Genomic DNA, 26,612 nt, shown 5'->3' with positions numbered 1-26,612 from the left:
GTTGCATTGTGCTTTGTATTCAAAAGTCCTTTAGAGATACACAGACTCCTGAGAGAGCTCTTCAGTGGTTGTTCTGACTGGAAGAAAGGTAGATCATCTCTCCGGTGCGCAGGATAAAAGGCGAATGCAAAGAAAAATTAAGCTATTTGCCATCAAAGATTGAGACTATACAGCCATGGCAAGGTAATTATTATGAATACTTTTGATTTAATTGATTAATGCTGCAGAGAATTGATTGTTGGAGCTGAAATTCGCTCAGTGTTTACCAGCATGGCCTTATTCTTCCTAGCAGAGCCATTCTGTGGAGCTCACAAGCAAAAATATGCCCATGAAAACCTTTAATCGGGCCTGGAGGATGACGATGGAAAACGTAGTGTTACTGATACATTTTCACATTTGTAGAAAACGGGCGTCCCTGCTTTGTGAAGCGACCTCATTGGCTGTCAAAAGTACACCCTATAAATGATTGAAAACTATGATTTGCAAACTGTGTACCATTTTTGACTAATGCTTAACATTCAAAATGTGATGTACAATAAGCCTAGGCCATTAAATAAGTAAACTAAACAGACTAACACTGCTTTGGTATAAGAACTTTAACTCTTTCTGTTCATGTGGAGGGACTAATTAAAGTAGCATTTTACATTATCTGCATTTAGTTTCATATTTTCCGTTGAGTTGGGAAAAGTCTTTTTTAGTGGGGCGGCATAGCTAACCTATTCATTTTGTGATACAAGCACCAAATTTGGTACATATGTAGCTTTATATATTTAGAAGACATCTGGATAAAGTTGTAAAATAGTACTTTTACTAGTAGTAATACTCGACTACTGCTGGTACTACTACTATATTTATCAATGAGACGTCAACATTTTACATAATTATAGGTATGTTACTTGAGTAAGTTGAGTAGAAGCATGGAATAATCAATAAAAAGAGAATCGGGAACATTATTTTGCTCGTCAGTATGACATGTTTGTCAATTGTCTGCAGCATCCCATCATTTTATTTCTGTTAAGGAATCCCTGCCCTACAGGCTGTTGGACATTAGTTTAAGTGTCACTATAACACATGTTAGTTTGTGTTGCTTTGAATGAACGTACCCTGCAGCTCATCCAACATGTCTAACGACTACTCCTCATCCTCGCTGTGACCCTGAAATAGGTCACAGCTATAATTATGGTTTTACCTCCATCCCAGAAACTCTGGGTGGGGATGTTAGTGGTAATGTTGGCGGTGGTGGCGGAGCTCCCTGGAGCCCTGCAGAAGTGCATCTTTGACGAGGTTCAGGCCCAGGCCAGGGTGGTCCGAGCTGCACCCATTCGCCCAGAGAGCCCACCCAACGAGCCCAGACTCGGAGCCGAAGAGCACCCGCTGACCGCTGGGCGACAAACCATCCGAAACCATCCAGGACGGAGGGCATCACCTCTGCGTGGCCCCGTGTCAGTGACACAGAGGAGAAGCCTGAGAAAGAAGGCGCCGCCCACTCCTGCCTCTCCACAGCCAATCAGGATCCAGAGCTGGATTCCGGCAGAGAGCATCAACCTATCAGAGACTGAGAAAGAGAGGCTGGAGGCAGCGGTGGAGGAGGCTGTGAGGATGCTGTCTTCCTTATTGTCAGGTGACACACACACACACTAACACATACATGTTGACCTACAGTATGTCACTTTTAGAGACATTACATAGACTTACATTCATTTCATGTAGACTTTCCCTAACATTAACCCTTAACCACTGAACCCCAAAATCAACTTTTTCCTGTGTCCCCAATTGGACAAGCCGTCTCCAGTTAACTGGTCTTTAGTCTTAAATGTGTCCCCGAAGGTGTCCTAATAGTCCAGGCATTTTAAAGTCATAAAGATGTTTGTCAACCTCACACAAATTGCAACAAAAACAAACTCAATGGTTGTTTGTTTTTCCTCGATATGTTCTGAATGACAGAAAAAAAGTCCCTAAGGAACTGTATGAAGGGAAAGTTTTGAAAATCGCCTAATTATGATCCTACCAAAAACGCCTTTTTCGTCATATTTCGGTGACTATACAAGCTTACATTGTTGTGCATGCTAGATTTGACCATACTGTATTGTTTTCCTTGAAGCAAAAACAACAACAAACTATATCAGTGATGATAATTTATTAAGATCACATCTTTGTTTTGGTCTGATTCTACCCAGATTTCTATTGCAGTTAAGATTATTACTAATAATAACAATACTACTACTACTACTACGAATAATAATTACAATTCAGGTACAAGTAACAGAAATACTGCCCATCTCTGACAGTAACCCTTTCACTTTACCATTGTCACTTTACCATATTTACCTTTTATACTTTACATACTATTTTACAACTGTTACACCTCTGTATATATATTTTTAGTAGTTATAATTATTTACATTCAGTTTTCCCATCTGAAATACTGTCGGCAACAAATTTACAAATTCACGTTTACATTGCTATTGCTCTTTTATAGTTACCTATGTTTATATTTCTCTTAACTGCATTATTTTATGCCTTAGATTATCATTTTGCTTTTACATTTACATGTGTGATTTCCCCTTTTATACAGACATATTTCATGAGCATTGTTGAAGGAACCTGAGACCAAAGATTTTCATTACCAATGACTGCTTTGCTGGAATTGACAAATGACAAATAAAGAACCTCGAACCTTTCATATATGAATTAACATTGTCACCAGGATGGATAGCGCCAATTTTGAATTTCCCAGATTTCAGGATTTTCCCTTCCGATTATTCACTAACACTTCTTGTATGTTTTGTTGTAATTTGTGTGCGGGCAAATTACATTATTACTGGACTATAAATTAGTAACACACACACATACAGGTAAACATGTACTATCATGAACTGTTGACTTTTCCATAGTGAACAGAGTACCGGGTCCATTGCTGCTCAGCAGAGACGTCAACAAATACTGCAAGTTTCTCTGGAGGAATTCAAGTACTGCTAACTACAACAGGTGTGTCTACTGTCTCAGTTGGACTCGAGTCACACATTTGATGACTTTAGATTCAACTTGATATAATCAAAAGCGTCTTGCAACTCGACTTGGACTCCACCACCAAATGGTTCATGATTTCATTTGGACTTGAGCCCTTTGACTTGAAAATACTTTCTACCTTCCCCTAAACCCAAAGATGAAAAAGAAGGTTCTTTAAAAAGTTTGCTACAAATTAATTCATTTCCATTTATACGCTATGAAAGTGCAATTTCAACACTATTTTGTTTTAACAAATAAATACACATTTTAAAAAAACATTCATGCTTTTTGTAAATTGAATATATTATTACTTTGTTGTTAAAAATGGGATAACATTTGGTGAAGAGCACATCATGACTTGTTTAACTTAAAACTCAAAGTTTAGGACTTGGGACTTGAGTGCAAAGACTTCTGACTTGTAAAACAATGACTTTGTCCCACCACTGAGAGTGTGTTTAGCCAGATGTGACTCTACTCTATCTTTAAGATGATCTTCCTTAAAATGATCACATCACAAGTTTGCATTTTTTAGTTTAATTTACCAGTTTATCCAAGGGAGCTGAATTGATTTTGCAAATCACAGGAGGGTCATACGACTTTCTCCGATTATCTAAACTTCATTTTATGCTACATCATGATAATCACCAGAATTAGAGGTACGATTGAAAACAAGGTAAAAATTAGTACTACTAAATGAGGTTGAAATTCACTTCATTTGATTTTGTCCTTTATATCATGATTTCCGACAAATATTATTTTAAAAGGTTCTTGTTCCTGGTTTAGATTTGATAGGTATCGAGACTGGAGCCTTAATTAAATATCTATATTAGGAGGAGAAAAGTAACATACGACAGATACATTCGTCAGACTCTTATGCCTTTTTGTCATGATTGGATTTGTGTATGTGTCTTGTGCTTAAGGGGGCTGTATGTGTATATTTGTGATTCAATATTTGTTGTATTTCCATTGTGGGATATATCCTGGAGCATTATTTGTGGGAGGTTCATGTTTACGCAAATATCAGCACTAACATATATTTAAATGCAAGTAGTTAATAGTAGGTTTGTAATTTTACAGTTTTCTTCCTTCAGGTGTGGTGGAGCCAACAACAACTACAGAACAGAGACCTGTCTGGATGTGACAGTAAGTATCAGTCTGAATCATTGTGTTACTGTATTCCTACATATTCAGCATGTACCTGTACACACAAAGACAAATATGTAAAGCATTGTTTGCCGTGCCTGTTATCACCAGATCCCAGATGATCATCTGGCTGGATGTGATATTTACACGGAGGCTGATTCACCTCGCAGCACTGAGCTCCGTCCTGACGGTGCTGGACTCCCAGACGCCGACTTTGTGCTGTACCTCCACGTACGCGCCACTGACAAGTGCAGAGCAGAGGTGACGACCCACTGACAACACTGAGATCTTTGATATTAAAACATATAAAACATAGTGTTTTAAAGTAAATAGTTAAAGGTGGACATTTCAATTAATGATAAAATGTAGTTATATATCTATAAAAAAGAAAGTGTGTTACAGTAAAACAATAGAATAAGAGACAAAGAGAGAAACAAACAAAAAAAGGCTAAAATAACAAGATAACTTTACTGTGTTATGAGCTTCTAAAATAATATTATTTCTTTATTGTCTTCGAATTTTCTTCACATCTGATAGGGACTATTTGTAACTTTCAGAAATGCTTGTTAACAGCGACACCTGTGGCCGTGAAATCAACGAAAGTCAGTGTCGGGCTCGCGCTTGCTCGCTCTAAATATACATGAACGAGCATCACTCAAAACAGTGAGGCGACACACGTCAGCTAAAACCACAATATCACTCTATATTTCAGCTGCTTGGCAGTAATGTTAGCTGACCAGACGAAGGTCTCTCCATGAACATGATTTAGATCTGATCCTAGTGTTGGCTTTTCCTGCCTCAGCGCAGGCTGAGGTAATGGGGCTCTGCAGCGTGTCTTCCTGCTCTCTCCGCCCGCAGCCGGAGAGAGCAGGAAGACACCGGCACCCGGTCGGTAACGAGACTACAACGTGTCTCTCTGCAGAGCTACGTCACTTCACAAGACACGGGAAACCTCTGTTGGTCTGGAGGAGCTGCAGCATTTATTTCTGCCCAAACGTCCACTGCACATTCACTAGATATTCTCAGAGCTAAACTAACTTTTCTGCAGTGTGGAGTGAGTGCGCGTTCACGTCTAGAGGTGGAGCGAGCTGAGCGAGAACGCGCGCTCTATCTGAGTGAAGTCAAGCAGGCAGAGGAGGAGAGGCAGCGGCCACACGCAAACGTGCATATGCGAGCGCACATCTGTCCCGACCCGGTACATTTATACGTTAAAAAGTTACAAACAGTCCCTTTAAACACTGACTGCTTTGTTTTTTTACCCTCAAATTTCAGAGATAACGTGTCAAACAGTGTGGACAGTATTATGACATCTTTTCCTTTAATTTTCATTAAGTTTTTTTAGCAGCAAAAGACAAACAAACAAAAAGTTGCTGCATTCAAACAAAATGCATCACTGTCTGTACATTGGAGACATTTCACAACATCAGATTATTACAACAGCAAATGTCACTTCAGTGATGATATAATAAAACATACTCTATATATTAAAATAAAATATGCTTGATTAATACATTCATCTTTTTAAGCTTAGGATCAAATGTCACGTTTTAAAAGGTGCCATTCAGTGCTGTTACTTTCCTCATGTTAACCTCTTCTCACATCCTGTTCACCCTCAGCCTCATGTGTTGGCCTACGCCGTGCACTGTCAGACGGACACTCGTGGACGACCTTTAGCCGGGGTGGTCGTCATCTGCAGGGACAGACTAACAGGAGCCACATACAACCACCAGGCTACTGTACAGGTAGGAATAATAATATTATTAATAATAACAATACTTTTTAATTGTGTGTTGATGTCTTGTGTTTACTCACCTGTTTTCCAGACTGTGATCCATGAGCTGCTTCATGCACTTGGTTTCTCTAAAGAGCTCTTCCACACCTGGAGAGACTGTTCCTCCACTTCTCAAGGTTTTTTAAACACATTGTGATATTTTAATTTCACTGTATTAAACTCTAATGCATTATGTGGTAGGACATTAGTATATAATATGGTGTCATTGCTTCATATTTGTGTTGTTCCACATGTTGTGTAATTTAGCCAGACGTAAGAGAGTGTGAAATGAGCTGAATCTACTAGTGGGATGTGTGAGTTTATTAACAAGGATCGTTTGATAAACCCCATTTACATACACACACTTAACTCTCTTTAAACATTATTATCATCATTCATATTTCAGTTCAAATGTGATGGACACGACCTACATCCATGATAAGATATTTATTGGTCATGAGCCAACTCCTATATAATATCTTGACTATATGAGTCCACTACACATTAAAGATCATATGCACTGGTTAGAAAATGTTCTTCTCATATGTTTTTCTTTTCGTTGCAGTGGGTGCTGGCTGTTCTCCTCGAGGCAAAGTGACTCACTCTGATGGGTCAGGTCAGATGAGGATTTACACCCCGTCTGTCATCTCTGCCCTGCAGAGGCACCTGGCATCCTCAGACCCTGAGCTAGGGGGGCCACTGGAGAACCTGGTACTGAGCAGCACCAGCTCTTTTTCAGATGTATCATGTGCTCTCTTTACATGTTTTCCACTTTCTTTCTTCAGGATGTACCTCCAGGAAAAGTGTCCTCTCACTGGGAGTCCCGGGTCCTGCAGGGCTCCATCATGGCTGCGGTGCTGGGGGACTCGACCACAGTCCGGATCGACTCGGTCACCTTGGCTGCATTACAGGATACAGGCTGGTACACTGTCGACCTGAGCCGGGCACACAGTCTAGTCTGGGGAGACGGTAAGGAGATATTAAATATAAATACATGTAAAATCTGCAGGATCATTATCATAGAAACAAAAAAAAATTACAGAAAAGTAGACAGCAATTTAATTAAATCAGCCTGATAATATAAGATGAATGTGTTTTAATAGGTGAAGGAGGCTTGTTTGGTTCCCTGTCAACCTGTCAGAACAAGTCCTCATCCTTTTTCTGCACCGGCAGGTAGATTAATAATTATATATTCTACACAACAACTTATATTTCTAATTGGAATGTGGGCCACATTTTTCTCTTTTCTTTTCATACTACATTTCCAGCACTAATGTTTGCATTATTCCTCCTTCTCAGTGGATTTGGGTGTCATTATCTTCACCTCCACAAGGGGGAGTGTCAGACTGATGAATACCTGGAGGGATGCCGAGTGTATAAACCCCTCAACAATGGAGTCAGTTTTATTTCTTTTCATGTGATTTTCTTCACCAAACAACATCCTTCAGATTATAGAATAAAATAAGTTTCTTTTTTACTCATTTTGCTTTACCAGAAGTCTTTTACTTGATCTCAAAATGTCCAAAATGATGTACATTCCTTCACATCCTTGCTCTGGACTTTACAATTTTTCCAGTTCTGTAAAGCAGAAATATTTTCTTCTGCCTTCAATTGCAATCTGTAGTATTTTATTGCCATTGCAGCACCACATTTTCACTTGTTTTCCTTCTCTTGTTCTTCAGAGTGAATGTTGGAAAGAGGAAAATGGCAGAGAAGAGGACTGGAGCGGGGAGATCTTTGGTTTTCACAGCCGTTGCTTCTTCTCCAGCCTGACTAGACAGGTGTGTGTGTGTATGTGTGCATAAAGTGAATAATGTCACCTGTGTTTTCTTAACTGTTTCCTATCTTCTTCCTCCTCCACCTGTCTTCCTTTTAGAACCAGAGTGAGTTTCTTCTATCCAGCAGCTCTGTGGAGGGACGCTGTTACAGACACAGGTGTACTGGACTGAACCGGTACCAGATCCAGGTGTCTGGCTCTGACTGGGTGGACTGTCCAGCAGGGCGCACCATCCAGGTAACATGACATAACCCGAAATGTAACTATGGTATAAATCAAAAGAGTTGTTTGGAGGTACTAGGGCTCTCACAATATCATATTTTCACAATAATGAACAATGCTATCAGTTAAATTCATCTTTAACTTTGTCTATTGTGTGTTTTGTCTTTCACGTCACAGCAGCACAGAGAAAGGCTGTGTTGTATGACTATAGATAGATAGATAGATAGATAGATAGTATAAGTATATAGATATGAATGATAAGTACACTATACATAATAATTGTTAAATATGATAAATGTGGGGCGTTCTTGTAGCTCACCTGGTAAAGCGGGCGTCAAAAAATGGCAAAAAGCCCTAACCTGCAGTATACAGTGTATGTAATACACACTATACAGTAATAATACACTACTATGAGAAGTATTTATAATAGAAATCTAAGCGAATACTATGATATAACATATATATATATAATAATATAAAAGCACAATAATATCAACATAGTAATAATATATTATTATATAGGTGATATAGTGCAATGTAAATATATTAATAAATTAGGGCTGCCCCCTCTGAGCCGATTTGTTGACTAAGATTTTAGTCGATTAGTCATTTTTTATGCTTTTTCATGCTGAGTGACTTATCTCTAAGAAATGTATGAGCACATCTCTGTAAACACCAGATTTAAAGTGATGCTTTTGTGTGATTCTTTGGGGAGAAACTCAGTTTCACAGATCTGTTGATTTGAATCGACTAACCGATTAGTCAACAAAATCGTATAGAATTTCTTTGGTCCTAGAATAAATATGTAAAATATAATCGGGAAACATGGTGTAGTAGTATTGTTGTTTAGTGCTTGTCACAATGTGCAACATTAAGCAAGCTGCTCAATGAAAATATGTTTGACACATTAAGTTATGACTGGAAATGCACTTGTTTACTGATGTTACTGAGGTGATGTGATATACTGATGTTTAAAAATGCTACACTCAGATCCCCGGTTCTCATTTGAACTTGCATTGTGTATTCTGTCTTTGCTGTTTTTAACGGTCAGATAAAAGGATACCAGGGTTTAGTTCACTGCTCTGACAGGAGGCTATGTCTGTACACTGACGTTACTCCTCCTTCAGGTGATGTCAGCACATTTCCTGCTTCTATCACAAGGCAAGTATGGCTTTAAACTACCACCCTCTTGCTTTATAGTAACCTGTAACTCATACTAACCTTACTCTATTGCTTTTTGATCAGTGATCTCTATGAGACTTTAACTTCAGCCCCCAACGGGACCTGGTCGCCCCTCAGACCTGCTGCAGAGCTCACTGCAGCTTCAGCGCTCGGCATCACTGCTGCTGCTTGTCTCCTGGCTGCCGCCGTGGCGTCTTACAGGAAATGTTGCTCCTGCAGGGTGAGGATCCACTCTGCCCCCGAGCTTCACACTGATCTGTAGCAAACACTCCTTTAAAAATGTTTTTCTTATAAACTTTTTAGTGTTGAAGAAACTGTGATTTTGATGTTTTTTTTTTTTTTCTCAGTCTAAATGTTCAATTTAATGTGAAACATGAATAATTAATTCAAACAAATTCTAATTAAAATGTTTATTGAACAGGAAATACAGCAAAGTCATGAACAGTTGAATGTTTATTAGCTGGTTTTCTGCCCAAAACATAATGATAATAAATGATACTAAAATAACATAATGAGAAAATATGGCAAAACAAACAGTAAATAATATAATATTAACAGAATTGTTTATTATTGTTACAAATAAAAGTCCTAAATTCAATATTTTACTCAAGTAAAAGTATAAAAGTAGCATCAAAATATACTAAAATACCGCAAGTAAAAGTTCTCATTATGCAGAATGGCCCATTTCAGAATAATATATATAACATTATTGAGTTATAATTATTGATGCGTTAAAATGTACATTACTTTAATGCTGAAGCTGGTAAAGCTTATTTTTCTATTATATACACATGATTAATAACATCAATAACAACTATCGTTTTGAAAGTGTAATTATCGCCTTTTCATTTTCACCTTGTTAGCAAGTTGCTTGGTTGCATTTCTGAACTCAAGACTTGTTCAGAGATGTTAGTATGACAGGAAGTATCACAACTAACGCACAAACAACAACGATGAGAACAATCAAAAGAGGATGCTTCTTGATGTCCGTTGGACTCTTGCAGGTTTGCAGACAATTCTCCTCTGGTGGGGAAAGTAACACAGAAATTAATTTCCTCAGATAAACTCTTGAATTAAAATGCATTTAAAGAAATAGCAGTATCAGAAATGTTTATACCCTTTGTCGCCTCACCGTCCTCTTTCTTGCTCCATTGCTTCCTCTTCTCTGCCGTTGTCCGACTGTCCAGTAGTTGTTTACTCGGGTAGCTTGTGTTTTGTTTTTGATGGAGGAGAACATCTTTGATTGTCTCATCTTTGAAGCTTGAAAACGTCTTCTCATGTTTGGCATCACCCTCCTCTTTCTTCATGTCTTTTCTCATCTGTCCTCCACTCTCTTGATTCTGTTCCAGCTGCCTGTTTTCTTTATCTCCAGCATCCACATCCTGTCGTTCTTTCCCTGAGGCTTTAAAGTGGAGCAAAAGTAATATATTAATTAATTATCTGTTGATATTACAGCCTTGAATGATTTCTTGATTTCATTTTGTGATCGTACCTCTGTACACGAGCAGATATGCAGTGCTGGATCTGTTGAACAATCATTTTGAAGTGATTTGTTTGCACAGAAAAACAAAAAGTTGAGAACTTACAGTAGAAAAGTCCAGATCAATAATAGAATATATCTCAGACTTGAGATTGAACGTTCATTCTTGACCTTGGAAACAGTAGTTGACAAAGCAAGGCCCATTTAGCAGCTGAAGCTTTGCTGATGAAGATGAATGAAGGCACAGCTACTAAATGGACCTTGTGGTGTATGCTTGTTTTGTCTATGTCAGACTTGATAAAGTGGAATTAATCAAACATACTTGTAAGTCCCGGTTTTTGCAAATGGTTGCTCTTCAACCTGCATTCAACAAAGACAAGAAGACAAGAAGTGCATTCAACAAATAGCAATTTAAAGGTCCCATATTGTAAAAAGTGCGATTTTCATTTAAAAAATATAAATATATAAAGTAGATTTAAGTGCTATATAAATATTGTGAAAGTATTGAAATGACCAGTTCATGGAGAAATACCCACAGCTTGTATTCAGAAACGGTGCCTTTGAAACAAGCTGTCAGGATTTCTGTCCATTTGTGATGTCACAAATCAACAATATTTAGACTATTACACAGTTTTAAATGTCATCATTCAAAATGTGTCCCAGTTTATTTTCAGCAAAGAGAAAAGAGGCGAAACTATTGTCAAATTTTGACAATAGCCGCTAGATGGCGCTGCGGTAGCGTTTTCGCTATTTTGGACTGAAAACGCCAATGCGTCCAAAGCCATGGATGTACAAAGAGATGTCTGTAAATCAGAGGATTTTTTTTTTATGTAAATCAACTTCTTAAAACTTAAATAATCCTCATTTAAATCATTATGTCCTGAAAGTTGTAAAATTAGCTAATAGCTGAATCCAGAGTTATTTTCCTCGGCGTAATGAACATGCATCAGACCCACGGGACTTCACCGCCCTGCACGCTCATATGACATATCCGGTTCTGCCAGCTTCCTGCTAGCTGTATGCGGCTGTAATAATGGATATATTGGCTGTAATTAATCGCTTGTATTATCTTATAATACACCCATGGGCTGTATGCTGTAAGCCTGTACCGTGGTGGATGTATTAATGTCTATGTTCCCAAACAACCTGTTATTGGCTAGTAGTGCTAGTAGCATGACATAAACAGAATTTAAGGGTCCTTGACATGAAAAGGTTTGAGATCTCTCAAAATCTGCGTGCTGGATTTTTCTAACTTCCATGTACTGTATGTCCATGAAAATAAAGTTTTTTTGTTTTTTTTAACATTACAGCATGTAAACATGTTCAAGTAGAAACCCAAAATACAACCTGAAAATTAGCATGATATGGGACCTTTAATGTTTGATTTTTGTAGGGTCTGAATATATGCCATAACTATTGGATGTGTTAGATGAATCCTCACCTTGTTGACGTGAGCGTCATCAAACTCATACCAGGTTTTGTCCTCATTGAACAGGATGGTGGCTGTGTAGTGTCCACCTCGTAGACTGCCCATGTGATTCACCATCCCATACAGTTTGTACTTGTTGTTCTACAATGAAGAACACGGTCACATATGTGAAGATATCTTTAAAGCAAACATAAGGAACACATTCAGAGTTACTTCCCCTTACCTTTCTCTGTAATGTACGCGGCACATCCACACAGCGGTCTGATTTGACATGTGACATGGTGTTGTAGTCAAAGTCAAATCTCTTGAGGAGTAGAGTCAAAATCTGAGGAAATTCCACCATCTCACATCGCTAAATAGCACAAGGAAGGTTATTAAACACTACAGATTTTGTTCAACAGACAGTTTTGTCTAACAAACATACAAAGTAGTTGTAAAAGTTTAATTCTGGCATATAATCTGTTCGGGCTGCAGTTTGTGTTTGAAAACTCACACTGGTCGCCTCTGTTTTCTTTTTACATTCGTTGCAGTACACCATGTTGTCTCCACTGAATGATTTAGGCTGGAAAATCCTTTCAAAGCCTCTTTCCTGAAAAAACACAAATGTTGCAATGAATTTAAAAACACTACATTTAATTAATTAATTAAATTATTTATTTACTCCGTCCCCATCATTCTGTTGCTATTGTATATAACATTGCTATGACAAGTACCCCTATCTTTTATCTACTCTCCAAATGCCCTTTATTAGAGTGTTATCTGTACGTCTTCCTTTCCTCCGCCAGGAGATTATGTATTCGGTTGTGTGTGTGTGCATCTCTGTGTCTGTCCATGGCTAATCTTGCATACTACTGGACCCATCAGCCTAATATCTTTTTGTGCTCATTCTTGACTGTATGCTCAAGCACCTCCTCATGGTTGCGGTGATTCACACTTCTTGAAAACGTATTTTATTGACTGTTGTACAAGAACAAGAGCCGCTCAGCCGTGATTCAGCATTTCAGAGAGGAAAACCGAGTGCAGAGCCCATGGATGTATAATAAGACCTGGATACGGCGCCGCCACTCAGCCTTGCTTCCAATTTTGCCCAGTGGCCACTCGTGGTATTGCAGCGTAAAAGCATTTCCCCCATAGACCACCATTATAAAGACGTTTGTTCTTATTATATATCCATGGTAGAGCCAGCATATTTTAACATCCAACTCTGTGAATTAAGGGTTTATTTTGACTGAACCAGAGTTGGTGATTGTTGGAACAGTAGAAATACAAACCAAGACTGTTTTGGTGAATTTAATTTTGTTTCTGTCGAGTTTGAATGAAGTGTGTTTTACGATGAGTTAACGAGACAATTAAGCCAGTTCGGTAAACTTGAGAGTAATTTTCTGTTTAATAAGGAGAATAGGTGTAAGAATATATGCTTTCTTGACATTTTGTGAGTTTATTTAGTTTATTTATTATACTAAGAGAGCTAGTGGTTTGTGTTCATTCAATCAAACATTACAGCAGTGGTTGTTGCAGACACACCTGGTGGAGATCTGCGGAGAATGCACTTTTCTAGCTACATCTGTTATGTGATTGTTGATTTTTGTTATGTTCATTTCTATCATTATACTACTGTAGCTGTCTGAGACTAATGTGTTGCTATAATGCGATATTCTAAGTACCGGATTTGTTGGAATTTACTGTTATGTAGCCTATTTACTCTTTTGACTTTTACTCTTGAGGACTTTATGTGTATTGTTACAAGATTAATTACTGCGTTGTTCTTCTTATGGGGACTTAATGTAGTTCTTTCACTGATGACTCTTTTCCTGGCATAAAGGATAATGTAACGACGGACATACTTTTATATATCCAGCTTTCTTTTTACTGTACTAATATGTTAGTACCACTTTCTGACAAGACACCATATATAAAGGGTTTAGGCTGTAATTAATGGCTTTCTTAAGGATTAATAAAATATGTACTGATGCATTTACAGATCAGTTATTAGCCATATTAATAAGAACAACTTTTGGGCACACTAATGTAAGAAAGAACGGAACAGGAACTTCTTAACTTAAAAATGTAACAGCAACATCTCACCCCCTATTAACTCTCCATATGACTCAACACTTATTTTACAATACACTATTTACAATAAAACAAGAGGATGCTTACCACGCTGTAGGCTGTATCATGGGTATCTTTTAGTGACAGTGGAAGAGTCCAGAATGGATTCGTCTCTTCATTGATGCTGTGGCCTTTGGAGCATTTTATTATGTATGTCAGCTGTCCTTGGAAAACCTTGAGATAGAAACATCACTTATAACACGGCTGTCTGATTTGTTGGCCGGTAGATTCTGGTATGCATTTCACATGTGCTCACATCAGAGGCCTGTGGGCTGATTTTATGTAAAATCAACTCCAGACATTCAGCAGCATCACGTTGTTGATGAACTGAAAATGATATGTTGAATCCAGTAAATAAACTCCACCGAAGCATTTCAGTGAATCTACAGCAGCTATGTGACTCTCCTCCCTGTTACTGGCCAACTTACCGTTCTCAATCTCCAAACTCTTTGTGATGTCTTCTGTTCCACATGTTGTTTCTTTCAAATCTTTAAAGACCTTTCTCAGCCTTTTATCTGTGATCTGTGATTCTGGATCCAACCTTTAAGGAAGAGGTTTATTGGTGAGTATTAACTGTCTGTTTTAACCTTTACATCATCAATGATTGAGTGTTATTTAAAAAGAAGAAGAATTGATTGATTGCAATATTAGGTGTTTGTGGTGAGAACAGTCCCATAAAGAGCGCTAAATGTAAATTTGGAAGCTTTGGACACTACAGCACATATATAAAACAATGTTTCCTGTTGACACTTGACATAATTGTCTCACTTATATTTTCTACAGATGAAAGCAGCTGTTTCAAACCTGTCATGGATCTCTGGTGTCATGAAGAGAACTTGCAGGACACTGTTGAGGTAACACGTGGCTCCCTGATTATGCAGACCAAAATGTGGCTGAGTGACTTAAAGCAAAGAAAAACACAGTGTCATTACATCATCTCCATTAACTTAGGTCCCATTGAGATACAATATCTCTCCTGCCAGGGAGTCCTGGTCAAGATGGCCAGCAAGCAAGAAAGTTTCACATGTGAGTACAAACAAGGACACATTACAGCTCAAAGAAAAAACAAGTACAAACAAGGACGGATAGCTTTACAATGAGAAACATATAAAGCACAACAACCGACACAAAACATACAGGAATCTAAAATAATCAAAGTAAATTAATAGCACTTGTTAAAAGCAACTATGTTGTTATGTAAAAACAGATTTTAAAATGGGCAAAAATGAAAGCAATACTATAGATATTTCAAAACATATGTAAATAATATAATAATACAATTCCTTTTGTCAGCTATAAGTTTATTGTGTCTTTGTATGGACACTTATTGTGTTAAATATCTATTAATCGAAAAAAAACAACAACTAAAAATAACGATCTAAATGCATAAAATGAGTCAATAAAAGTGCTAATTTTGGAGGATTTTCCCATAAAATTACATTAATTTTGATAGAAACCAAATAGTTATATATTTTATTTGCATGATGGCTACGTATCATCATCAACCAGTGGCATTACTCCGGTGTCAGATATGTTGTGACACGTTATTAAATTAAATTAAATGGTTGGTCTCCAAAACCAATTCTACTGTTCATTTTGGGCCTTCTTTTGCTATATATATATATTTTTTTGTTTTCTATCCACCAACTGTCCTGGAATCATTTTTTGTTCACCTGCATCTTTGTTACCTCTTTGTTTCTTAATCACTGATGCTTTCACCTCTTCCGGGCATCGTTTTCTGAAGTTGTTCATCTTTCCTCTTGAATCTCCCCCTGAAGATAAAAAAAGTGTTATTTTATCTTTATTTATTTAGGCGAAAAAAAATCAGAAAGAAGAAAAGGTGGTGTTACCCTGTTATTTTTTTTCCTTTGACTTTTGCAGAGGAGACTGTTCACAACTTGTGTCACTGTCTGGACAGCAGCACTCAACGGACCAAGGTGAGACAGTCCTAAAGTCAGAGACACAGTGTAGAGCAGCTCTGAATGATGCAGTACAATTACATGCTTGTACTTGATTTGTTTTCCAACCACATCCTTGTTCTATTTTTATTCTACTTACTGACAAAATGTAGTTTAACTACATTCAGGCACTGCAGTTTCTTCCCCTGATCAAAAATAATTTTTGTTTCGGTTCAGTCCAGAAGGAGAGGACTCTGACTGATGAGACTTAATTAGGGTGTGAACTGTGAATGAGAAAGTGAAAGATGCATGAAAAAAACATTGTTGATTGACACATTCCATCATAATGACAGCATTCCTAGGCTTCTCAAGGAAGTGCAGAACAAAAAAACACCTGCTTGATGATAATAATAATGAAGCACATGTTCTGTGTTTCGTCTATTAAAATAACCGGTAAAACAACAAAACTTCCCTCAGTCCACAGAGTACATTTAGATAGCCTATAATAAAACATTCTGTATCACAAACAACAAAATGGTCTTTCCCAATAAGAAGTAGCCCAAAGAAGTGCTTGCAGATAACTTGCTTTATAATTTGGTTTCGTTTAATTTGGTTTTTGAATGTTAGATTTTATTATGAGTTATTATTATTTTATGATTCTATCGCTTGAGATCATCAGGTAAAATTCATTAAAACATCACTGAAACTTAACCTGTTTGTTATGAATTTGTATTCAGTTGGTTACTGCCGATTGTTGATTGAGTGCTTTCTTTAACAGCTGTTACCTGAATTTATAAGCATCAATTGCAAAAGTACTGAAAAGAAAAGAAGTTTCAGAAATTATTATTATTATTATTTTTATTTATTATTATTATTTTGTTTTGTTATCATTAGGCTGCTATTATAACAATAATAATAATAATAATAATAATAATAATTATTATTATTATCATCATTAGTAGTAGTAGTAGCGTTGTTATTATTATAATTAGTGTTATTATTATTAGTAGCCTATTATTATTGGTAGTATGATGAGTTGTAGAAGCCAAAGTGTGTATTTATTATTATTATTATTGTTATTGTTATTATAATTATAATTATAATTATGATTATTATAATTATAATTATAATTATTATAATTATTATTATTATTATTATTATTATTATTATTATTATTATTATTACTATTTGTTTAGGCTGCACATGTTCTTGTGGTTAGTAGGCTATCACTTCTGGTAATTTGGCACAGGGGTGTGGTTTCACTTATATTACCTGTTCACTGGGATCGCAGGAAAACTTACAAGTGTACTTGCTGTAAAAACTATTAAACTACTGAGAGTATACTTTAACGTGTACTTTCATAAACTAAAAAGTGGAATACAATTATAACTAACAGTATTTATACTTGTAGTATGGTTCATATTATAGTTGCGGGACAAAATACAACTTGGATGTAACGTAGTTATGTACTCAAAGTTTACTACTCTTACATTTAAAGTATACTTTTATAAATTAAAAAGTGGGCCAATTTAGTCCTAAAATGTATTGTACTACTAGTATATTGATAGTCAGTGTCAGATTAAGGTGGGTATTAGTATACTTAATACATAAAGTACACTTGGGATTATACTTGGACTAAATTTACTTCATAAAATTGAACTATACTACTTTTTTGTAAGGTTAAAAAAAGTAAAACAGACATTTCTGCGACAGTTATTTAAGGGTAAACAAAGCTTGATGATTCAACACCTGTATTATTGTTTTGCATTGCATACTTCATAATATTCACCATTAATCAAGCTGTAAATGACAGATCACACCGATTACAGAAATGAAGAAAAACACAATAATTATCTGCACAGATTCAAAATAAAATGCTGCTTGGAAAAACGTTCAAACAGCCAAACTGAGGATACTTTAGTTGTAAAGCTATTAGAGGAAGAATCTGGTACTCACTGACAGCTGGCCTTCACATAATGACATCAGTAGCGTTTAGTGGAGGGTGTGGCTTCTTCTCAACCGACAGCCTACGTTGCACTATGAGCCAATTGATTTTGTAGGGAATATTAAAGTAGCCCACTTTTATTTTAGAAGTCAATGATTTTTAATTTTTTTTTTTTTTTTTGTATTTCGGAATTAAAGAAAGCTTCTTGTAATTTTGATAAAACAGAAAAGAAAATTGTATGTAACCCTGTAAAGTTTTCTTGAATGATATCAAGAATATTATCTTTGTTGTTTTTTTGTTTCTACTGACACAATCTACGTTCAGATAGCAGTGCTGATCTTTTTTTTTTTCAGTTCAGTGTTTCTCATGAAATCACATTGTGTATCCTGGTAGAGTGTCATGGTCATAATTCATTTCACAGAAGGAAATGACTTTATATTTTGTTGCGGCTACTAATTATAGAATATTTAATCAGGGTGTTGACTGTGAATCTGACTGACATATCAAAAGCATTCATTTGTTGGCACACTACGGTGTCTAGAGGAATTTTCTTCTTGAGGAAGAGTACAATAAAAATAGCAGCTGCTTGACGGTAATAATTAAGCACAATGAACCGGTAACACTACAAAACTTCCCTCAGTCAAAACAGGTTTTCAGTCCTTTCGTTTTAGAGACTCTCAGTGTAATTTTATCCAGCGAACTCACTGAAAAGAAAAAATGAATAAATAAACAGAAGAATATTAAGTTCAGATTTTTACATTTACCATAGCTACATCTAGTTTTACCCATATTGTAATGTTATTGACATTATCTCATCAACTTCTTCTTATATAAAAGAAATTGTCTGATTGTGGACCCACAACAAAAATCAGTGTAGCCCACTAAATTGTAAATGTAGATAAGTATTTTCAGAAACGTTACTTTAGAAAAGTCCTGCGGTAGGGGCTTTTTAAAATTCAATTATGTTTGGGTGATATTTGGGCAAAGGCAAGAGCTGAGGGAGGCAGCTAAAGGTTTGCAAAGCTTGTTTCAAAGCTGCTGTCAGTCAGCCAACAGGTGACTCATCAAAGACCGTGTTCAGACCTGGTATTAACATGCATCCTGAGTGATTGGATCACAAGCGGACAGCTCTCCAGGTCTCACACACTTTATCCAATTAAACCTGCAGTACGCAGAATATGTTTTTGGCATCATTGGGCAAAAATTCCCCAATAACCTTTCAGCATTTTGTAATTCAAGTGTTCTGAGAGAAAACTAGACTTCTGCACCTCCTCATGGCTCTGTTTTCAGGCTTTACAAAATCTAGCCCGTGACTGGAGACTTTGACCAAACACAGGTCATTTCAGAGAGAGAGAGCGTTCCTATTGGCTGTTCATTCAACGGAGGCAGCTGTCAATCACTTGCAAACTCAGACCAACCGGTCAAACTAGGCAGCGCTGATCAAATATGAATCAATATTATGTTACGTTAATGCCTATTTCTCGCCTTCAAATGTTTGCAGAAACATCTTGTAGTGTGCTGTTTAGCTTTAAAATGAGAAAGTGAGTGATTGATAGCTGCTCAGAAGACGGCAGGCTCCAGCTCGGCTCTGATTGGTTGTTTTCTTCTGGGCTGGGAAATCTTGCAGATGCCATTAGGAGCACCGGAGGACACAGAGGAAGATGATCTTTTTCAGATTACCTGTCTCATGAACTACAGGATATAGTGACAGTTTTATAAAAATAACTTTTTTTTTAATCATATTTGCTCCAATTCTACCTGCTGCAGCTTTAAGTATTTTTTTCTTTGTATACATAGATGGAAAATGCGAAAGATAATTACATGAAACGGCCAAAGAGTATTTTGTTTCTTGTCCTAAAACCCTACCAAGCCCTTTATCATGATAATATCATCATATTTATTTACCACAGGGGCACCTATGTTTTCAACCTTACAAATAAAGACAGATGACATCCATGAGGACAATATACATTTTATTTGTTTTTACACTTCAATATTTTATTTTTGAGCTGGTAATATAATATTGGTATTATTGCGTAGGTGTAGTCTTGAGTCTCATGCTTCGCCTCCGGGCAGCATCAGCAGCGTATGGATGGTGGACATATGTCGGATTCCATACGATAACACCAGGGAGGACTCTTCCAGCGGCTCGGTCCGGAACACCATCCGGATGTCATCACCTAAACACAAATAAATACACTTGTTTACCATAGACGCACATTTTCACAGAAGATATCACGTCAAAATGTGGGCCTAGCATTATGATGTCCATGATGATTTGGTGCAGAACCATAACCAAATATTTGTTGGTAAAAAAATACTTTTTCATCATAAAAACACAACGCAATTCTCAATGTTTTAGACCATAGACTCAAATATCTGAATACACAACATAAAATTGCTGTATTGCCACAAAAACAAGAAAGAGTAAAAAACTCAAAACATTTTTATTTTAATATTTTAATAAATGGTAATCTATACAAAATGGATTAATTGCAATAGATGCAAGAATAAAAAAAATATTTAGAAGAAAAATAAATGAAAATTGAATGCAGATGTATTTAACTCTGCATTTATCTACACATGCAAACAAGATAAATAAGGGTTTAAAATAAATCAACAAGCACAAAACTATATCTATATAAAAAAAAGTGGAATTCTGTTCCCAGCCTAATAATAATAATAATAATAATAATATATATATGAATAATAATAGTAATAATAATCATGATTATAATAATGATACTAATAACAATAAGTATAATAATAACAACAATAAGTATAATAATAATAATAATAATAATAAAGGTTTCAAGACAATACTATATGAATGTCAATTGTTGTATGTTGTAATATTGTGGTAATCCATTATTTTTAATAATTGTTTTTAAAACATTACCTGCCTCTGACAAAAGTATATTTATATAATATAAAAATAAAATTGCCTATAGGCCTATGATACATAATACATTTATTTAATTATTATTATTATTATTATTATTATTATTATTATTATTATTATTATTATTTATTTATTTTGCACAACCTAATATATTAAACAAACATTAACAAAAAAATAAATAATATACAGTGCAGGGAGAGGCAGAAAACCCACTGGGCTTATTTAAAGGCTCCACCTGGAGACAAGATTAATATACAGAAATAATATGACTACAGTACATAATAGTGATGACAAACAATTAGAACATATATAATAATAACAATATATCAAAAAAGAAATAATGAATAAACGTAGCCTACCTAGCCTTAGTTCTCTAGTAATTTTCTTTTTCAGCTGCAGTACAGTGATCCTCCTCATCTCCTCTTCATCATCACACAGGTCGATGATCTTTTCGTCTCCTCTTGGTCCGTTGACTTTGAGCTGGATTCCCATTTTACTGCTGAGTCTGTTCTGTTCACTGTGAAGGTGAAGTGATCCTAATGTAGTCTACTTGATAGGCTATCAGATTTATAGAAGAAGAAAAGGGTGGTGTCTTCAAGTCACATGACTTCAAGGAAAAGAAGAGCAGGTTACCTGGCTCACACAGACACAGTCATTGTTTCACAGGAGAGTGTGAATGCAACATGGGAAACAAACTGTCAGCTAGACGAGAGAAGAGACAACAGAGAAGAATGGATTTATATAAAACCATCATTCCTGATGACCCTTTGACTCCTAAAGAGAAGACACCTCATAACGAAAGATTAGTAGGCTATGAAGAAGATGAGTTGACCTCTGAAGAAAGCAGCTGGATCACTGTGGAAGAGGAGAAGTGTTATGACCCTGAAGACACCACTCTGACGTTTGTAGAGGGAGATGATGTTTTAGACTGTAAGTAGGGGAGACCGGGGGAAATTGTAACAATTTGTGGTTTTGATGTAATTACTCAAAATCCTCTTGAACTATTTGGATACAGTTTTTATTTAGGTAACTAGTATTTCTGTTCTTCTTGTCAACAGTCACAATACTGTTTTTAAAGCAGCAATTTGTTTTGAATCTTTGCAGATAAGTATCGTGTTTTTCTTATTTTCTGTAATCGGTGTGAACTGTAATTCACAGCTTGGATTAAAATGGTGAATATTATGAGGTACGCAATGCAAAACAATAATACAGGTGTTGTGCCGAATCATCGAGCTTTGTTTCCTCTTAAAGCCAAACTTGTTACTAAAAGCTTTTTTATCCTTACAAAAAAGAAGTATAGTTCAAGTTTATTTTATGAAGTAAATTTAAGTATAGTTCAAGTATAATCCCAAGTGTACTTTATGTAATAAGGAAACTAATATTAATTTACTAGTAGTATACTTTTCAGTGTACTACTTCAATACTTCTTGGGACTAAATTGGCCACTTTTTAATTTATAAAAGTATACCTTAAATGTAAGAGTAGTAAACTTTGAGTACACAACTAGTTTACATCGAAGTTATAATATGAACTATACTACAGTACAAGTGAACTTAGAGGTATACTGTTAGTTATATACTTGTAGCCTACTTAAATACTTATACTTTTCTGTAAACTTTTCAGTATAAGCCAAGTATACTTAGACTTTTCTGTATACTTGTCGGTATAAGCCAAGTATTCTTAAGTATAATTTTGTTAAGGTCATCTCTGTTAAGTACATAAAAAGTAAACTGAAAGCATACTCTCTTATTGAGAGAGCCAGAAACTTTCTAGGCCATGGAAATAACATATTGGGATTCTGAATTTGGACGGTTTTCCTCTTTGTTGTGACACTATTGTGGTGACAAAATCTGTCCACATACAGACAGACAGACAGACAGACAGACAGACAGACAGACACTTGGCAAAGTACTCAAACCTCCTCTGTGGTAATCCCCGCTACAGTAGATGTCTCCAGGACCACATTTCACCATGATGACTCACACACTCACAAGGTGAAAACAATACCAGCGTTGCGACTGGTAGCCTAATTACCCCATGGAGTTTCTATTTTTACCAAAGTTAAATTTTAAGTTCTTAATTATAGCTTATAGTCTGTAACACTGAACATCTTTTCATCTGTCTTCATGTGCTTGTGTGTGTCTCATAGTTTTGGACGGAGACTTCAAGTCTCTCAGAGCAAAGATGTCCTGTGGTCATGCCGTCACTCCGATGTCTCTCACCCAATGGTGCTACTATTTGCTGGACAAGGTAGCGTTGGTTACATCACCTTTATCATTCAATTCAAAGATGTTTAGTGATTAAACGTCTCTGACAAAATGCAAAGCGTCAGCGTGTGTAATGAAATACTAATTTATAGAAAAAAATATAGATTTAATAGTAAAAGAGAGAATGTGACTGAGAGAAGGAACAAATTGAATGAAGAAATTGATATTGATCAAAGGAACAGTGTGTAACATTTTGAGGGATCTATTTGCACGAACTATGTTTTCATTAGTGTATAATCACCTGAAACTAAGAATCGTTGTGTTTTCGTTAGCTTAGAATGAGCCTTTCATGTCTACATAGCGGGTCCTCTTCACGGAGTCCGCCATGTTGCTCTGCCATGTTTCTACAGTAACCCAGAACGGACAAATCAAACACTGGCTCTAGAGAGAGCCTTTTGCGTTTTTACGTTACCTGAAGGCCACCATAGTTCCCCGACATGCTTGTGAATCTGTGGTAACATGAACTGCAGAGTGTAAAACCGTGGTACTGCCAGACGCCGTCTGATTTCCGTTGCTCCTAAAGTAGTGCTATTATGGCAAGGATGGCCTGTGAGCAAGGCGAAAGGCGTTACCACGGTTTTGCACTCATCGGCTCGAATTTACCGCAGTCTTGGAAAGGGAGGAGTGAGCGGAGGGGTATTTAGTTGGTTGCAATCTGCAACCACACCACTAGATGTCGCCAGATCCTACACACTGCACCTTTAATAACAGTAACAGATTTCCAGATGCTTATGAATTTGCTAATTTCACTCTTTTCTTTATAATATTTAAGGGTGAATGCAAATTTGTGTGTGGCCAAACTGGCTGTGATGTTGAGTGGCCCTTCGAGGAAGTTCGTAAAATGGCTCTTCTGACCCCCGAAGAAATCAAGTATTTTGAGAAGATACTGTTCAGTAACGCTGCCAAGGATTACTTGGATGTCAAAGCAGTAAGTAACTCATTACACCATTTACAAACTGTATCTGAAATCATATTTGCATTTTAAAAACAAATGCAAGTACAAGGATGAACTTTAAAAAATATCTCATTCTCTTACTTCACGTAACAGTGTCCTGGTTGCAATTCTCATGTGGTGAGAAGCAACCTCCATAATGTGTGTGTCGAATGCCCAGTGTGCACAACTACGAGAGGAAGGATTTATAGGTTCTGCTGGCAGTGTTTGAAGAGATGGACAGGCCCCGCTCGTTCAGACCACTGTGAAAATGATGAGTGCCAAAGCCCACTGGAGATATTGAAGAGATGCCCTGATATCACCTTCGAGGATGTGGAGGGGGTCGCTGGCTGTCCCTCCATCCGTGCCTGCCCCACCTGTGGTTTGCTGGTGGAGCATGACAAAACTCTATGTAAAACCATGACCTGCCTTCGGTGTAAAGTGAAGTTCTGTTTTGTGTGCCTGAAGCTCAGCAAAGAGTGTCGTTCATATTACGAACTTTGCTCCAGTGGTGTAGCACCGAGACAGAAATCTATACCTGTGTGGCAGAGGTCATCTGTTAATGTAAAACTGTGATCTCAAGACAATACAAATAAACCTTTTTATTTTATGTTTTTAAAAAGTTCTTCATAATCATCATAACTGTTATTTCTCAGACAGGAACTCGACCACATACCTGCTTTCAATAACAGTTAGACTCTAGCCTAAGATCTGAATTGTACTTGTACTAAAATATCACACCACATGAGAATCACTTCCTTCTTTCCACATTTGAGACATTTACAAACACAATTTCTACTTCAAACTCCAAATTGTGGTTATAAAGAGGACCTATTATGCTTTTGTGCCTTTTCCCTTCCCTTTAGTGTGTTATATAGTTTTTTGTGCATGTACAAGGTCTGCAAAGTTAAATAGCCCAAAGTCCACGCCAAAGGGAGTTACTCTCCTCCACAGAAACACTGCCCCTGAACTGCCTGAAACGCTTTGCTTGAAGTCCCACCTTTTCTTCTGTAACGTGGTGATGTCACCAAGTAACACATTTGCATAATACCTGCCTAGCAGCTAGTTTGGCACGCCCTCAAACAAAGCTAGTTAGAGCGGAGCTAGAGCGGAGTCCGAAGAGTTTGGTTCGGTTGACCAATCACAACAGAGTGGGCCAGCTGAGAAGTGAAGCTAAAATCTCGGATAAGGGAGCTGCCATCTTTAGATTTTGACATCATTTGGAGCCAGTCTGCGCAGTAGTGATCGGGCGCTGGAGCCGCAGTATTGAGGTCACCAGCCCGAATCAATCGTGAGCCGAGCATGGCCACAGCTTGTCAGCGAGAGACTCACAGCTGCCCATCGTGAAATGAACACCTGAACATACATCAGCATGATAAGAACTAAAATGACAGAAACAATCTTTGGGAAAAATTTGTTTGACGTGTACTTTGACTTTATAGTTTGACCCATGTGTGTTCATCCACTAACATGGAGGGGGCGGGATCTATGACCTATACTGCAGCCAGCCACCAGGGAGCGATCGAAATGTGCTTGAGTGGAGAAGCAACAAAATGTAAATAGTAGCTACTTAAATGTTGTGAGGTGTGGTAATTTTAACTGTTTTATGTACTTTTGGGTAGTTTAATGTATAACAGGGCGTCATATTTTATAAACTGATCAGATGTTTTGTATATAAAATCAATAAATGTAGTTAAGGCACAACTACAATTTTCCCCTCTCAAATGTATAAAGTAGCAGAATGTGGAAATAGTACCCAAAAGTACAGTACTTGAGTAACTGTACTGAGTTACTTCTCACCACTAATCAGTGGTGAAACTTTACTACTAGTAAAAGTAGAAATACCACAGTCTGAAAATACTCCATCACAAGTAAAAGTCCCAAATTCAAAATGTTTGGTGAAAGTACAGAAGTATTATCAGCAAAATGTACATAAAGTATCAAAAGTAAAAGTACCCATTATGCAGAACTGATCCTTTCACAGTGTTATATTATTATAGAATAGGATATTATTGTTTTTATCACTAACAAGTACATGTAAGAGCATTTTAATGTTGTAGTTCCTCAACGTGGAGACAATTGTAGATACTTTGTATACTACTGGGTAGACTATAGTAGTAAGTATAGTACACCTTAGCAAAAGAAGTTTATTCAAGTGTGCTATTAGTATAGTTCTTTTAAACTTAAAATAAGAGAGTATACTTTCAGTTTACTTTTTATGTACTTATCAGAGATATACTTAACAAAAGTATACATACTTGGCTCATACTGACAAGTATACAGAAAAGTCTAAGTATACTTGGCTTATAGACCTACTTGTACTTCTTATCTTAAATGCGATACAGTGCAATATAGGCTTCTCCACTAGAAAGGTAGTTGGCCTCTAAATGGTTAAATAGTGTTATTATTATTAGTAGTTATATAGTTTAGTGGTTTAAACATGTCATATATTTCGGCCAAAGAGCCTGAAACCCTACCAAACCCTTTATCATGATAATATCATCATATTTATTTACCATAGGGGCACCTACGTTTTCAGCCTAA

General features: G+C 36.7%; 3 protein-coding genes across 5 annotated transcripts; 2 read left to right on the top strand and 1 right to left on the bottom strand.

The window, feature by feature from the left end:
- The first annotated feature begins 948 nt into the window (after window positions 1-948).
- Window positions 949-9,189, top strand: cirop (ciliated left-right organizer metallopeptidase). 2 transcript variants are annotated; one of them, XM_074623961.1, is made up of 13 exons: window positions 949-1,621; window positions 2,895-2,988; window positions 4,101-4,152; window positions 4,264-4,413; window positions 5,769-5,894; window positions 5,976-6,060; window positions 6,489-6,634; window positions 6,709-6,892; window positions 7,027-7,096; window positions 7,223-7,319; window positions 7,606-7,704; window positions 7,800-7,937; window positions 8,974-9,189. In XM_074623961.1, exons 1-13 carry the CDS (start codon window positions 1,180-1,182, stop codon window positions 9,097-9,099), a joined length of 1,809 nt encoding a protein of 602 aa, XP_074480062.1. In that variant the 5' UTR covers window positions 949-1,179; the 3' UTR covers window positions 9,100-9,189. The 2 variants fall into 2 exon arrangements, with proteins under 2 accessions (XP_074480062.1, XP_074480063.1); XM_074623962.1 differs by having other exon boundaries at window positions 9,050-9,188.
- Window positions 9,190-9,392: 203 nt separating this feature from the next.
- Window positions 9,393-16,309, bottom strand: LOC141760864 (ubiquitin carboxyl-terminal hydrolase 47-like). 2 transcript variants are annotated; one of them, XM_074623963.1, is made up of 14 exons: window positions 16,184-16,309; window positions 15,976-16,073; window positions 15,814-15,897; window positions 14,930-15,026; window positions 14,554-14,666; window positions 14,382-14,452; window positions 14,174-14,299; window positions 12,507-12,602; window positions 12,237-12,365; window positions 12,026-12,154; window positions 10,907-10,944; window positions 10,597-10,628; window positions 10,222-10,506; window positions 9,393-10,127 (listed from the first exon to the last, which is right to left on the bottom strand). In XM_074623963.1, exons 3-14 carry the CDS (start codon window positions 15,875-15,877, stop codon window positions 9,994-9,996), a joined length of 1,314 nt encoding a protein of 437 aa, XP_074480064.1. In that variant the 5' UTR covers window positions 15,878-15,897; window positions 15,976-16,073; window positions 16,184-16,309; the 3' UTR covers window positions 9,393-9,993. The 2 variants fall into 2 exon arrangements, with proteins under 2 accessions (XP_074480064.1, XP_074480065.1); XM_074623964.1 differs by having other exon boundaries at window positions 10,237-10,506.
- Window positions 16,310-21,442: 5,133 nt separating this feature from the next.
- LOC141761281 (E3 ubiquitin-protein ligase ARIH2-like) lies at window positions 21,443-24,644 on the top strand. The gene is made up of 4 exons (XM_074624612.1): window positions 21,443-21,800; window positions 23,020-23,120; window positions 23,910-24,065; window positions 24,186-24,644. Exons 1-4 carry the CDS (start codon window positions 21,554-21,556, stop codon window positions 24,642-24,644), a joined length of 963 nt encoding a protein of 320 aa, XP_074480713.1. The 5' UTR covers window positions 21,443-21,553.
- Window positions 24,645-26,612: the final 1,968 nt, after the last annotated feature.

Source organism: Sebastes fasciatus, chromosome 22 (genome assembly GCF_043250625.1).
Source record: "Sebastes fasciatus isolate fSebFas1 chromosome 22, fSebFas1.pri, whole genome shotgun sequence".
Taxonomy (NCBI): domain Eukaryota; kingdom Metazoa; phylum Chordata; class Actinopteri; order Perciformes; family Sebastidae; genus Sebastes; species Sebastes fasciatus.
The sequence above is the reverse complement of the archived record's forward strand: the minus strand, read 5'-3'. Positions and strand labels throughout refer to the sequence as shown.